This window comes from Schistocerca piceifrons, chromosome 4, assembly GCF_021461385.2.
Source record: "Schistocerca piceifrons isolate TAMUIC-IGC-003096 chromosome 4, iqSchPice1.1, whole genome shotgun sequence".
Lineage (NCBI taxonomy): Eukaryota > Metazoa > Arthropoda > Insecta > Orthoptera > Acrididae > Schistocerca > Schistocerca piceifrons.
Window position 1 is genome coordinate 585,934,410 of NC_060141.1, and position 12,727 is coordinate 585,947,136.

The 12,727-nt window shown below is 38.2% G+C and overlaps 1 protein-coding gene across 1 annotated transcript in view; it reads left to right on the forward strand.

The window, feature by feature from the left end:
• The window catches only part of LOC124794617 (2-amino-3-ketobutyrate coenzyme A ligase, mitochondrial), a 54,764-nt gene that overhangs the window by 18,212 nt on the left and 23,825 nt on the right, over nt 1–12,727 (forward strand). The window contains exons 2-4 of the mRNA XM_047258108.1: nt 6,651–6,883; nt 10,698–10,799; nt 10,957–11,164. Coding sequence (XP_047114064.1) covers nt 6,651–6,883; nt 10,698–10,799; nt 10,957–11,164 — 543 coding nt within the window. The remainder of the gene's footprint in view (nt 1–6,650; nt 6,884–10,697; nt 10,800–10,956; nt 11,165–12,727) is intronic.

Consider the following 12,727-nt stretch of genomic DNA (forward strand, 5'->3'; position numbering starts at 1 on the left):
TGTGCCGGACCGAGACTTGAACTCGGGACCTTTGCCTTTCACGGGCAAATGCTTTACCAACTGAGCTATCCAAGCACGACTCACACCCCGTCCTCACAGCTTTACTTCTGCCAGTACTCGTCTCCTACCTTCCAAACTTTACAGAAGCTCTCCTGCGAACCTTGCAGAACTAGCACTCCTGAAAGAAAGGATATTGCGGAGACATGGCTGAGCCACAGCCTGGGGGATGTTTCCAGAATGAGATTTTCACTCTGCAGTGGAGTGTGCGCTGATGTGAAACTTCCTGGCAGATTAAAACTGTGTGCCGGACCGAGACTTGAACTCGGGTCCTCTATGCTGATCGAGGCTCTTCACCTCTCAATAACTGTTGTAACCCACATGCTTATGAATATGCTTACTGTATTCATCTCTTGGTCTCCCTTTATGATGTTTGCTCCCCACCCCCTACACTTCCCTCCAATACTAAATTGATGATCTCTTGATGTTTCATAATGTGTTCCATCAACTATTCCTTTCTTTTGGTCAAGTCGTGACACAAATTTCTTGTCTCCCTATTTCTATTCAGTATCTTCTCATCATTTATATGATCTACCGTTTTGATCTTCAAAATATTTGTCTCTAGCATCACATTTCAAAAGCTTCTATTCTCTTCTTGTATAAACTGTTTATCATCCATATTTCACTTTCATACATTGCTACACTCCAGACAAATACCTTCAGCAATGACTCTATTTTTTATGTTAAAAAATTCTCTTCTTCAGAAATACTTTTACACTTTATACCTTCTCTAGTTCAACCAGTTATTTTACTGCTCAAATAGCAAAACTCATCTACTTCTTTAAGTGTCTCATTTCCTGATCTAATTCCCTTAGCATCACTTGATTTAATTCGACTACATTCCGTTATCCTTGTTTCACTTTTGTTGATGTTCATGTTATATCTTCCTTTCAAGACACTGTCAATTATGTCCAATTGCTCTTCCAAGTCCTTTACTGTATCTGACAGAATTACAGTGTCATTAGCAAACAGAGTATTTATTTCTTCTACCTGAACTTTAATTCCTACTCCAAGCTTTTCTTTGGTTCTCTATACTGCTTGTTCATGTACAGATTGAATGACATCAGAGACAGGCTACAATCCTGTCTCACTCCCTTCTCAATCACTGCTTGCCTTTCATGCCCACTGACTCATAACTGCCATCTGGTTTCTGTACAAGTTGTAAATAGTCTTTTGCTCCCTGTATTTTACCCCCGCACCTCCAAAATTTCAAAGAGGGTATTCCTATCAACATTGTCAAAAGCTGTTTCTAAGTCTACAAATGCTATGAACACAGGTTTGCCATTCCTTAAACTATCTTCTAAGATAACTCATAGGGTCAGTATTACATTGCATGTTCCTACATTTCTTTGGAATCCAAACCAGTCTTCCCCAAAGTCAGCTCCTACCAGTTTTTCCATTTGTCTGTAAAAAATTCATATTAGCACACACATCAAAAAATGTTTTGCACCACCACAGTTCCCAGACCTCCTGAAGATAGATGTTGACTGTGGATATTGTATCACAGACACAGTCCCTTTGACTCTACAGAAATGTCACTAAACCTGCCCAAAGATGTAAACAACCATGCATGAGCAGCACCTATTAGACAGAGGGAGTCTGACAGCTGATCAGTTCCAGTCATTGTACCAGGAAGGAGGTACACAGCTCATGTTATTTGTAGTACAACCATGCCTAGACAGTCAATACTGTGGTTCAATTATGTCCGCATTGTTACTTTGTGCCAGGAAGGGTTCTCAACAAGGAAAGTGTCCAGGCATCTCGGAGTGAACCAAAGCAATGCTGTCCAGACATGGAGGAGATGCAGAGAGACAGATGACATGCCTTGCTCAGGCTGCTTAAGGGCTACTACTGCAGTGGATGACCACATGACTTGGAGGAACCCTGACAGTAACGCCACCATGTCAAATAATCCTTTTCGTGCAGCCATAGGATATCATGTTACAACTCAAACTGTGTGCAATAAGCTGCATGATGCACAACTTCACTCTCAACATCCATGGCAATGTCCATCCTTGCAACCATCACACCATGCAGTGCAGTACAGATGGGCCCAAAAACATGCTGAATGGACTGCTCAGGATTGGCATCATGTTCTCTTCAGTGATGAGTGTCGCATATGCCTTCAACCAGACAATTGTCAGAGATGTTTGTGGAGGCAATCTGGTCAGGCTGAACACCTTAGAGACACTGTCCAGTGAATGCAGCAAGGTGGAGGTTCCCTGCTGTTTTGGGGTGGCATTATGTGGGGCCGGCATACGTCGCTGGTGGTCACAGAAGGCACCTTAATGGCTGTACGATATGTGAATTCCATCCTCCAACTGATAGTGCAACCATATCAGCAGCATATTGGTGAAGCATTCATCTTCATGGATGACAATTTGTGCCCCCATCATGCACATCTTGTGAATAACTTCCTTCAGGATAACGACACCACTCGACTTGAGTGACCAGCATGTTCTCCAGACATGAACCCTATTGAACATGCCTGGTATAGAATGAAAAGGGCTGTTTATGGTTGACGTGACCCACCAATCACTCTGAGGGATCTACATAGAATTGTCATTGAGGAGTGGGACAATCTGGACCAACAGTGCCTTGATGAAATTGTGGATAGTATAACACGACAAATACAGGCATGCATCAATGCAAGAGGATGTGTTACTGGGTATTAGAGGTACCAGAGTGTACAGCAGTCTGGACCACCACTTCTGAAGGTCTCACTGTATGGTGGTACAACATGCAATGTGTGGTTTTCATGAGCAATAAAAAGGTCAGAAATGATGTTAATGTTGATCTTTGTTCCAATTTTCTGTACAGATTCCAGAACTCTCAGAACCGAGATGATGCAAAACTATTTTTGATTTGTGTATTTTGTAACCGTGAGTTATTAAACTGATAGTTCAATAATTTTCAGACCTCTCAGGACAGCTTTCTTTGGAATTAGAATTATTATATTCTTCTTGAATTCTGAGGGTACTTTGACTGTCTCATACATCTTGCAAACCAGGTGAATGAGTTTTGTCATGGCTGGCTCTCCCAAGGCTATCAGTGCTTCTGATGTAATAACATCTACGTCCAGGGCCTTGTTTTGACTTAGATCTTTCAGAGGTCTGTCAAGTTCTCATACTTTCAGAGCCCTGTCAAATTCTTCTCACATTATCGTATCTCTCACCTCATCTTCATCTATCTCCTCTTCCCTTCCTCTGTTATTGCCTTCAGGTTCATCTCCATGGTATAGACCCTTTATATATTCCTTCCATCTTTTAGCTTTCCCTCTTTTGCTTAGGATTGGTTTTTCATCTGAGCTCTTGATATTCATATAGCTGCTTCTCTTTTTCCCCAAAGGCATCCTTAATTTTCATATAGGTGGTATCTATCTGTCACCTAGTTCACAAGCATACACAATTCTCATTGTGCCAGAGGAATACTGCTAGTTGCCATTTCAGAAGTTCTATCTGCAACCTTTAAGAAATGAGTACTTTAGAAGATTGTGATATGACATCTCTGCTAGATGTTCAAAGTAAAGCTAGTCACAAATGTTCTTCTGCTACACATTATTATGATTCAAGCTTCAGTCCACTACTTATGGGACATTGGAATGTTACAGCAAATGAAAATTACTATCAAACTTCGACTCAAACCTGGATCTCTTGCTTGTCATGATCCATATTTAAGTCCAAGTTGTACATAAAGTTTCATTTGCTAAGACAAATTTTTTATAGTTTCACTCCAGTGCATTTACTCATTGGTGGTGTTTGTTGCTAATGATAGAAATCAGTTTCAATCAAATTATACTTTAGACAGCCAAAATACAAGACAAAAAGTTATTCCCATGTGCAGTAGGCCTTGCCTTCTCTTCTTGAGTTCATGGTGGGTTCTTGCACTTCACTTCGAAATTCTTCAACAAACTCCCTTCTGATGTAAAGCAAGACATTGAAAAGCCTAATAAATTCAAAAGAAAACTAAAAAATATCTTTATAGTCAGTTCTTGTATAACTTTGAGGGTTGAATATTTCTTGTAGCCAAATGACTTATAGAAATACTGTTTCTACATAGCCCTTTATTTATAGTGTGTCAATAACTGTTGTTCAATGATAAATATTAATATTGACATTTCAATATTAAACTACTAACAGAAGATAAACAGCAGGATTTTAATACAAGATCTAGTAGAATGAACAGTATGATCTGAGTCACACAGTATGGTGCCCGTCTTGCAGCTGCATGAAACATACATGCACACTGCATATTGAGGAAGGACGGCCATTTGTAATTATGGCCCGAAGGGGTTCAGAGCATCAAGCATTTACCTTGAGCATATTTCAAACATAATGAGTCTCCAATCACAATTTAGTGACTCTTTTGTCACTGTGCAAATTGAAACAACATGATAAGGTCCTGGATCTTTCAATAACTGTACAATTGGTGCAACAATTCAAGATGACTGCAGCTTGAGCAAAGAAGGAAAGTCCAGGGAAATGGAAGACAGTGGTCTGCAGAGCAAGCAAAGGAGGCGCATCAAGCACTCATCTAAAATTCTCATCCTTCTGCTGCCAGATTGCTTTGGCACTAAGAACAGTGGAAGGTTACCTGCCATCATCCATGATAACCTGTACATTTACCGATACAAATTGTAGGTCATACAGAAACTAAATAAACAAGATAAAATTGCCTGGTAGATTTCAGCTTGCATTTCCTTCAATTTTTAGCAGAAAACCTGCAGATATGAAAATATAAATTGATGTCAGGTGACATCCATTTTTATCTAGATTGTGGTGGAAGTAAACAGCATTACAGATACTGGGTACCACATAGGTGAGATAAATCTCCTCAGTTGTGAGAGAAGCCCCTGTATTGTGAACGTGTGACTGTGTAGTGCAACATGGTTTTGTGTGGCATCATTGGTCCATATTCTTTTGAGGATCTTTATTTATGTTCAGTAACAGTTACTAGGGATCACTACATCCTAATGTTAAATGACTTCCTCCTTCCAAAGTTGAACAGCGACGTATGGTTCCAACAGGATTGTGAAAGATCTCATACAGCCCATCAGTTGATGTATATCTTGGGGCATCATTTTCCTGGTTGTTTTTTTACAGATTTGGAGACTTTGATAGGCCAGAACAATCACCCAATTTTACTGCCCTGACTTGTTCTTGTGGGTGTGTCTGAAGAGTCAAATGTATGCTACACATCATAATATCATGGTTGAAATCCAGGAAAGGACTCACACAGTTGTGGAGTAGATCTCATTGAACTGAGTGAGTGCGTCACATCATTTATGTGTATATTGATGAGTTCCCAAGGAACAAGGCAATGCAGCGGCCAGCACACTGCACTCAAATTAAGCAGGAGCGTGTTCTCTCCATTTTTAACTCATTCCACATCTTTGAAATTTCTATTTCATCACATCTTTGCAGTTTTTCCTTCATAGTGGGATCTACAGGTTATGATGAATGAATAAATGAATAAAACAGTCTGTACCAAAGGATATGAGTTCAGTCTTTCTCATACAAATGTCTGTCCTATCTGAGTTTTGCAGCAGACACTATATAGGGAAGGAAAAATAAAACTGGCCCAGAAAATTATATGTAATTGACCCTTTTTAATGAACAGAAGAACTGCACTCCCAGAAAATGCTGGAAATCATGGTTTCAGTGCACCAATTGGTTGTTGCTGCATGTATGCTCATACACATCTCTCACATGCTCTGTTCTGAGTACTTGGTTGTGTCATTATTTTTGAGTTTGTGAGAGGAGCAGATGTGGCTGATGACTAGTTGAACGTAACACAAAATGGTGCTCATGATAAAACAGTGTCTGTTCATTGCTGAGTGTTATACAAAGTACAATTAATGGAATATGTGTTTGGAACTGTTTGTGTAAAAGCTTAAATCTGGAAGTGTTTTGGCAAAACCTCCAGCAAAGTCTGCAGTGCAAAACTTAATGGCAAAAGGCACAAAACAGACCCTGTAGTGAATAAAAACCACAACTTCAGTAACGTGGGTTAGCCCTGCATCAGTCTTACTGTAAGTATAAATACTTTACAGGCCAGTTTTATTTGGCCATTCTGACCTACCATAGCATTGTACTCTAATGACCTATATAAAATCACAAACTTTGTATGTAATAAAAGAAACAGTCAATTGCCAACGTTCTACTAAGCACAAAATTAGGTACAGCTAACATGTAACAAACAGTTTCAAAGCATTGGACAACTGCAAAGGGAAGCAAAATGACCAAAATATAGCAAGCATGGTTTTAATGAGGTAACATATTGTCTGTAAAGATGAGAGTTTCTCTTTGGGTGCAGGGGTATGAGAGAGAACATGAGAAAAAGGACAAATGCTAAAGCTGATGGCTCTTAGAAAACACTGTATGCTGTAAATGCAAGGTAAATTTAATTAAAAATCATTGAACTTCTTTGATAAAATTTCTTGTTTTAAGGGATCACTCATCTTTGTGAATGAAGCACTCTTCAGACACACACACACACACACACACACACATGCAAGCATGCACAGGTGCATGTAACAGAAGGAGAAAATGTTAGTCTTAATGTTTTAATATTTGCGCTTTCGATGCCCACAGTGACATCACGTTTTCTCATACAGTCCAAGGATGTAGCACTGTATCGGAGTGTGCATTCAAATGCAAGTGAACACCTTAAAAGCATTTTACGTGAGGAAATAAATAACATAAAAGCAGCTGGTACATGGAAGGAGGAAAGGATTATCACATCGAGCCAAAGCACTTTGATCAGTGTTGCTGGTCAAAACACTAAGATACTGAATTTCTGTGCCAATAATTATCTTGGTTTATCAGTAAGTATAGTGCAGTTGCATACAAATTATCTATGGATTTTATAACTATGCAATCTATGCTTTCATACTTTTATTTTATTATTTCAGCTGTAACACTACACTCATTAATAATAGTTATTTTTTACTTATTCTTGTATAGTAATTCTGTCATACAGCAATACTTCAGGTACGTTCAAACTAAACAAAATCATCTTCACAGTTAGCAGTGATACATGGTTTCCTGAGAGGTACCACAAAATTATAAATATTGCTGTTGTTGTGGTATTCTGTCCAAAGACTGGTTTGATGCAGCTCTACATGCTATTCTATCCTGTGCAAGCCTCTTCATCTCCGACTAACTACGTCCTTCTGAATCTGCTTCATGTACTCATCTCTGGGTCTCCTTATATGACTTTTTCCCCTTCACGCTTCCCTCCAGTACTAAACTGGTGATCCCTTGATCCCTCAGATTGCATCCTACAAACCGATCCCTTCTTCTAGTCAAACTGTGCCACAATTCCTCTTCTCCCCAATTCTATTCAGTACCTCCTCATTAGTTATGTGATCTACCTATCTAATTTTCAGCATTCTTCTGTAGCACCACATTTCAAACGCTTCTATTCTCTTCCTGTGTCAACTGTTTATCATCCATGTTTCACACCCATATATAGCTACACTCCATACAAATACTTTCACGAAAGACTTTCTGACACTTAAATCTATACTCGATGTTATCAAATTTCTCTTCTTCAGAACCTCATTCCTTGCCATCACCAGTCTACATTTTATACCCTCTTTGCTACGACCATCCTTAGTTATTTTGCTGCCCAAATAGCAAAACTCATGTACTACTTTAAGTGTCTCATTTCCTAATATAATTCCCTCAGCATGACCTGAATTAATTCGACTACATCCCATTATCCTTGTTTTGCTTTTGTTGATGTTCATCTTGTAACCTCCTTTCAGGAGACTACCCTTTCTGTTCAGCTGTTCTTCCAAGCCCTTTGCTGTCTCTGACGGAATTACAATGTCATTGGTGAACCTCAAGGTTTGTATTTCTTCTCCCTGAATTTTAATTCCTACTACAAATTTTTCCTGGTTCCTTTACTGCTCATTCAGTGTACAGATTGAATAACATGGGAGATGGGGTTAGGTTACAACTCTGTCTCACTCCCTTCTCTACCATTGCTTCCCTCTCATGCCCCTCGACTCTTACAAGCTCCTTCTGTTTTCTGTACAAATTGTAAATAGCCTTTCATTTCCGTTATTTTACACCTGCCACCTTCAGAATTTGAAAGAGAGTATTCCAAACAAATTGTGAAAATTTCTTTAAGTCTACAAATGCTAGAAATGTAGATTTGCCTTTCCTTAACCTAGCTTCTAAGAAAAGTCATATGTCAGTATTGCCTCACATGTTCCTACATTTCTATGGAATCCAAACTGATCTTTCCTAAGGTCGGCTTCTACCAGTTTTTCCATTCATCTGTAAACAATTCATGTTAGTATTTTGCAACCATGACTTATTAAACTGATAGTTCGATAATTTTCACACCTCTCAGCACCTGCTTTCTTTGGAGATGGGATTATTATATTCTTCTTGAAGTCTGAGAGTATTTCCCCTGTCTCATACATCGTCCCCACCAGATGGAAGAGTTTGATCATGGCTGGCTCTCCCAAGGCTGTCAGTAGTTCTAACGTAATGTCGTCTATTCCTGCGGCCTTGTATCTACTTAGGTCTTTCAGTGCTCTGTCAAATTCTTCACTCATAATTATATCTCCGATCTCATCTTCATCTACATCCTCTTCCATTTCTGTAATAGTGCCTTCAAGTACATTGCCCTTATATAGACACTCTATATACTCCTTCCACCTTTCAGCTTTCCCTTCTTTGCTTAGGACTAGTTTACCATCTGAGCTCTTGATATTCATACAGTATGTTCTTTCATGATCCAAAGCTCTATTTGATTATGCTGTAGGTGGCATCTACCATATCACTAGTGATGTATACTTCTACATCCTTACATTTGTCCTCTAGCCATTCCTGCTTAGCCATTTTGCACTTTCCGTTGATCTCATTTTTGAGACATTTGTATTCCTTTTTGCCTACTTCATTTATTGAATTTTTATATTTTCTCCTGTCATCAATTAAATTCAGCATTTCTTATCTTACCCAAGGATTTCTACTAGCTCTCATCTTTTACCTACTTGATCCACTGCTGCCTTCAGTATTTCATCATTCAGAGTTACGCATTCTTCTTGTACTATATTCCTTTTCCCTATTCTTGTCAATTGTTCCCTAATGCTCCCTCTGAAACTCTCTACAACCTCTAGTTCCTTCAGTTTATCCAGGTCCCATCTTCTTAAATTCCTACCTTTTTGCAGTTTCTTCAGTTTTAATCTACTGTTTATAACCAATAAATTGTGGTCAGAGCCCACATCTGCCCTTCAAAATGTCTAACAATTTAAAACCTGGTTCCTAAATCTCTGTCTTACCATTATATAATCAATCTGAAACCCTCTGGTGTCTCCAGATCTCTTCCACATATACAGCCTTGTTTCATGATTCTTAAACCAAGTGTTAGTGATGATTAAATTATGCTCTGTGCAAAATTCTTCCAAGCGGCTTCCTATTTCATTCCTTTCCCCCATTCCACACTCACCTACTACTTTTCCTTCTCTTCCTTTTCTGACTTTGAATTTCAGTTCCCCATGACTATTAAATTTTCATCTCCCTTAACTATTTGAATAATTTCTTTTGTCTCATCATACATTTCTTTCCCTTTCCTACTATCAAATTCCAGTCCTCCATAACTATTAAATTTTTGTCTCCCTTAACTATTTGAATAATTTCTTTTACCTCATCATACATTTATTTCCTTTACCTACTATCCAATTCCAGTTGTGACTATTAAATTTTTGTCTCCCATAACTATTTTAATAATTTGTATTGTATAATCATATATTTCTTCAATCTCTTCATCATCTGCAGAGCCAGTTGGCATATAAACTTGTTCTATTGTGGTAGGGGTGGGCTTTGTGTCTATCTTGGCTACAATAATGTGTTCACTAGGCTGTTTGTGGTAGCTTATCCATGTTCCTACTTTTTTTTTATTCGTTGTTATACATACTCCCGCATTACTCCTATTTGATTTTTTATTTATAACCCTGTATTCACCTGACCAGAAGTACTGTTCCTCCTGACACTGAACTTCACTAATTCCCACTATATCTAACTTTAACCTATCCATTTCCCTTTTTAAATTTTCTATCCTACCTGCCCAATTAAGGGATCTGACATTCCACACTCTGATCTGTAGAACACTAGTTTTGTTTCTCCTGATAATGGCGTCCTTCTGAATAGTCCTCACCCAGAGATCCAAATGGGGGACTATTTTACCTCAGGAATATTTTACCCAAGAGGACGCCATCATCATTTAACCATACAGTAAAGCTGCATACCCTCAGGAAAAATTATGGCTGTACTTTCCCCTTGCTTTCAGCTGTTTGCAGTACTGTTTGCAGTACCAGTGCAGCAATGCTGTTTTGGGTGATATTACAAGGCCAGTTCAGTCAATCATCCAGACTGTTGCCCTTGTAACTACTGAATAGGCTGCTGCTCCTGTTTAGGAATCACACATTTGTCTGGCCTCTCAACAGATACCCCTTCATTGTGGTTGCACCTACGGTATGACTATCTGTATCGCTGAGGCACGCAAGCCTCCATACCACCAGCAAGGTCCATGGTTCATGGGGAGGGAGATAAATATTACACATTCATTATATGATAACAAGTACACTTAATTTAATAGAGATAATGTAATTTGTTTTCTTTCAGAATCATCCAGAAGTAGTCCATGCAGCAAAAACAGCTCTTGAAAAATATGGTGCTGGATTGAGTTCAGTTCGTTTCATTTGTGGAACACAAAGTATACATAAGGTAAGAAATTAATATTGTTATTATCATCATCATAATCATTATTATATTCCAACTTATTTAATCAAGAGTGGGGTTTTGTTTCTTCATTGCTAAATTAATGTCTAAGATGTGATATGTAAATTGTGCTGCATACTAAGGAAATTTTCAAATCTTGCAGGAACTAGAAAAGAAAATTGCAGACTTCCATTGTAAGGAAGACACTATATTGTATCCCAGTTGTTTTGATGCAAATGGTGGCTTTTTTGAGTCAGTGCTTACACCAAAAGATGCAGTTCTTTCTGATGAACTGAACCATGCTTCCATCATTGATGGTATACGTCTCTGCAAGGCACAGAAGTTCAGATACAAACACAGAGATATGGCAGGTACTCAGGTGCTATATGTGTAATCAACCAGTTTGTAACAAGTGAAATTTATTGAATCTGATGATGCCTTTTCTCAGCAGTTGTTAGAAAACTGGCTCTCAGGCAACAGTGTACTGAATACATGTTCACACTTGATGAATCAAATAGCAATCAGTTATATATCTTACCACACTGTAAGTAAGAAAGAGATTGTTATTTGTATTTATAGTGATAGAGAGGTATCACAAATACTGAAGTACACTGGAAAAAAATTAACAGGCTGCCAAAGTATGAGACAGGGTTTTGATTCCCAGATAAATTTAAAAAAATAAATTGTAGTGCCTCTCCATCCAAACTGCTCATTTGTGAAATCCTTGAATCTGGAGCTGAAAATGTCTGATAGTTTGCTCTTATGTAGTGTACCTTGAGTAGTATATTTATGTAGATTTATAAATAAATGTCAATTTTACTCTTTTACTTTGTCATATGGATATGCACATGATTGTATAGCAGCTTACTTTGGTGGATAACAAATAGCTTGAGGGAAACAAATGCTTCTGTGTTTGCAGAAGGACACATTTGTTTATTGTCCTACAAATAGGAAAGCTTGTTTATTGTTTCACATGAATGAAACAGCTGAAATCAGCAGTATTTGTTATCCTTGATATATAAAAAGTATTAAATAATGGAGAGATATCAGCCATCCAGCCTATGCTTCAGTAGACAATGTGGCTCAAAAGAAGACAGTCCAAAAAAGAGCCGCCAAATCATTGTAGATTATAAAGATTCAGGAGAAGAGTTTGAGAACTCTTTAACTTAAATAGTAAAAAAATTAAATAATAAACAAGATCATAACAGAAATCTGGAGAACTAAACAAATACCGTTTGAATGGCGATGACCACTCATCCATCCACTTCACAAGCAGGGAACAAAACAGACCCAAATAATTATGGAAGAGTATCTCTCCTGCTTATCACCTACAAAGTTTGGTCAAAATTACTCTTAAAAAGATTTGTAAAACAGGCAGACCCAAAGATAGAAGATTTGTTGTAGAATCTTAGAAAATATTCTGAGCTCAAACATAATGAAGTATCTTGAACAGAATGACCTTCTCAATGCCAGTCAGCAAGGATTCCAAAAACATCTACCATGTGAAACCCAACTCACACTTTCCTCACAAGACATACTGAAAGCTTTGGATCAAGGCCTTCAGGTAGATGCAGTATTTCTTGATTTCTAAAAAGAATTTGACTCAGTATCACACCTATGCTTATTATCAAAAGTATTATCATAGGGGCCATTGATTGAAATTTGTGATTGGACTGACTTTCTGGTAGGGCGTATACAGCATGTTATTTTGGATGGAGAGTCATTGTCAGATGTAGAAATAATTTCAAGAGTGCCCCAGGGCAGTGTGTTGGGACCCTTGCTGTGCATGTTGTATATCAATGATGTTGCAGACAATATTAATAGTAACATCAGGCTTTCTGCAGATGATGCAGTTGTCTATGATGAAGTACTGTCTGAAAGAAGCTGCATAAATATTCAGTCAGGTCTTGATAAGATTTCAGCATGGTGCAAAG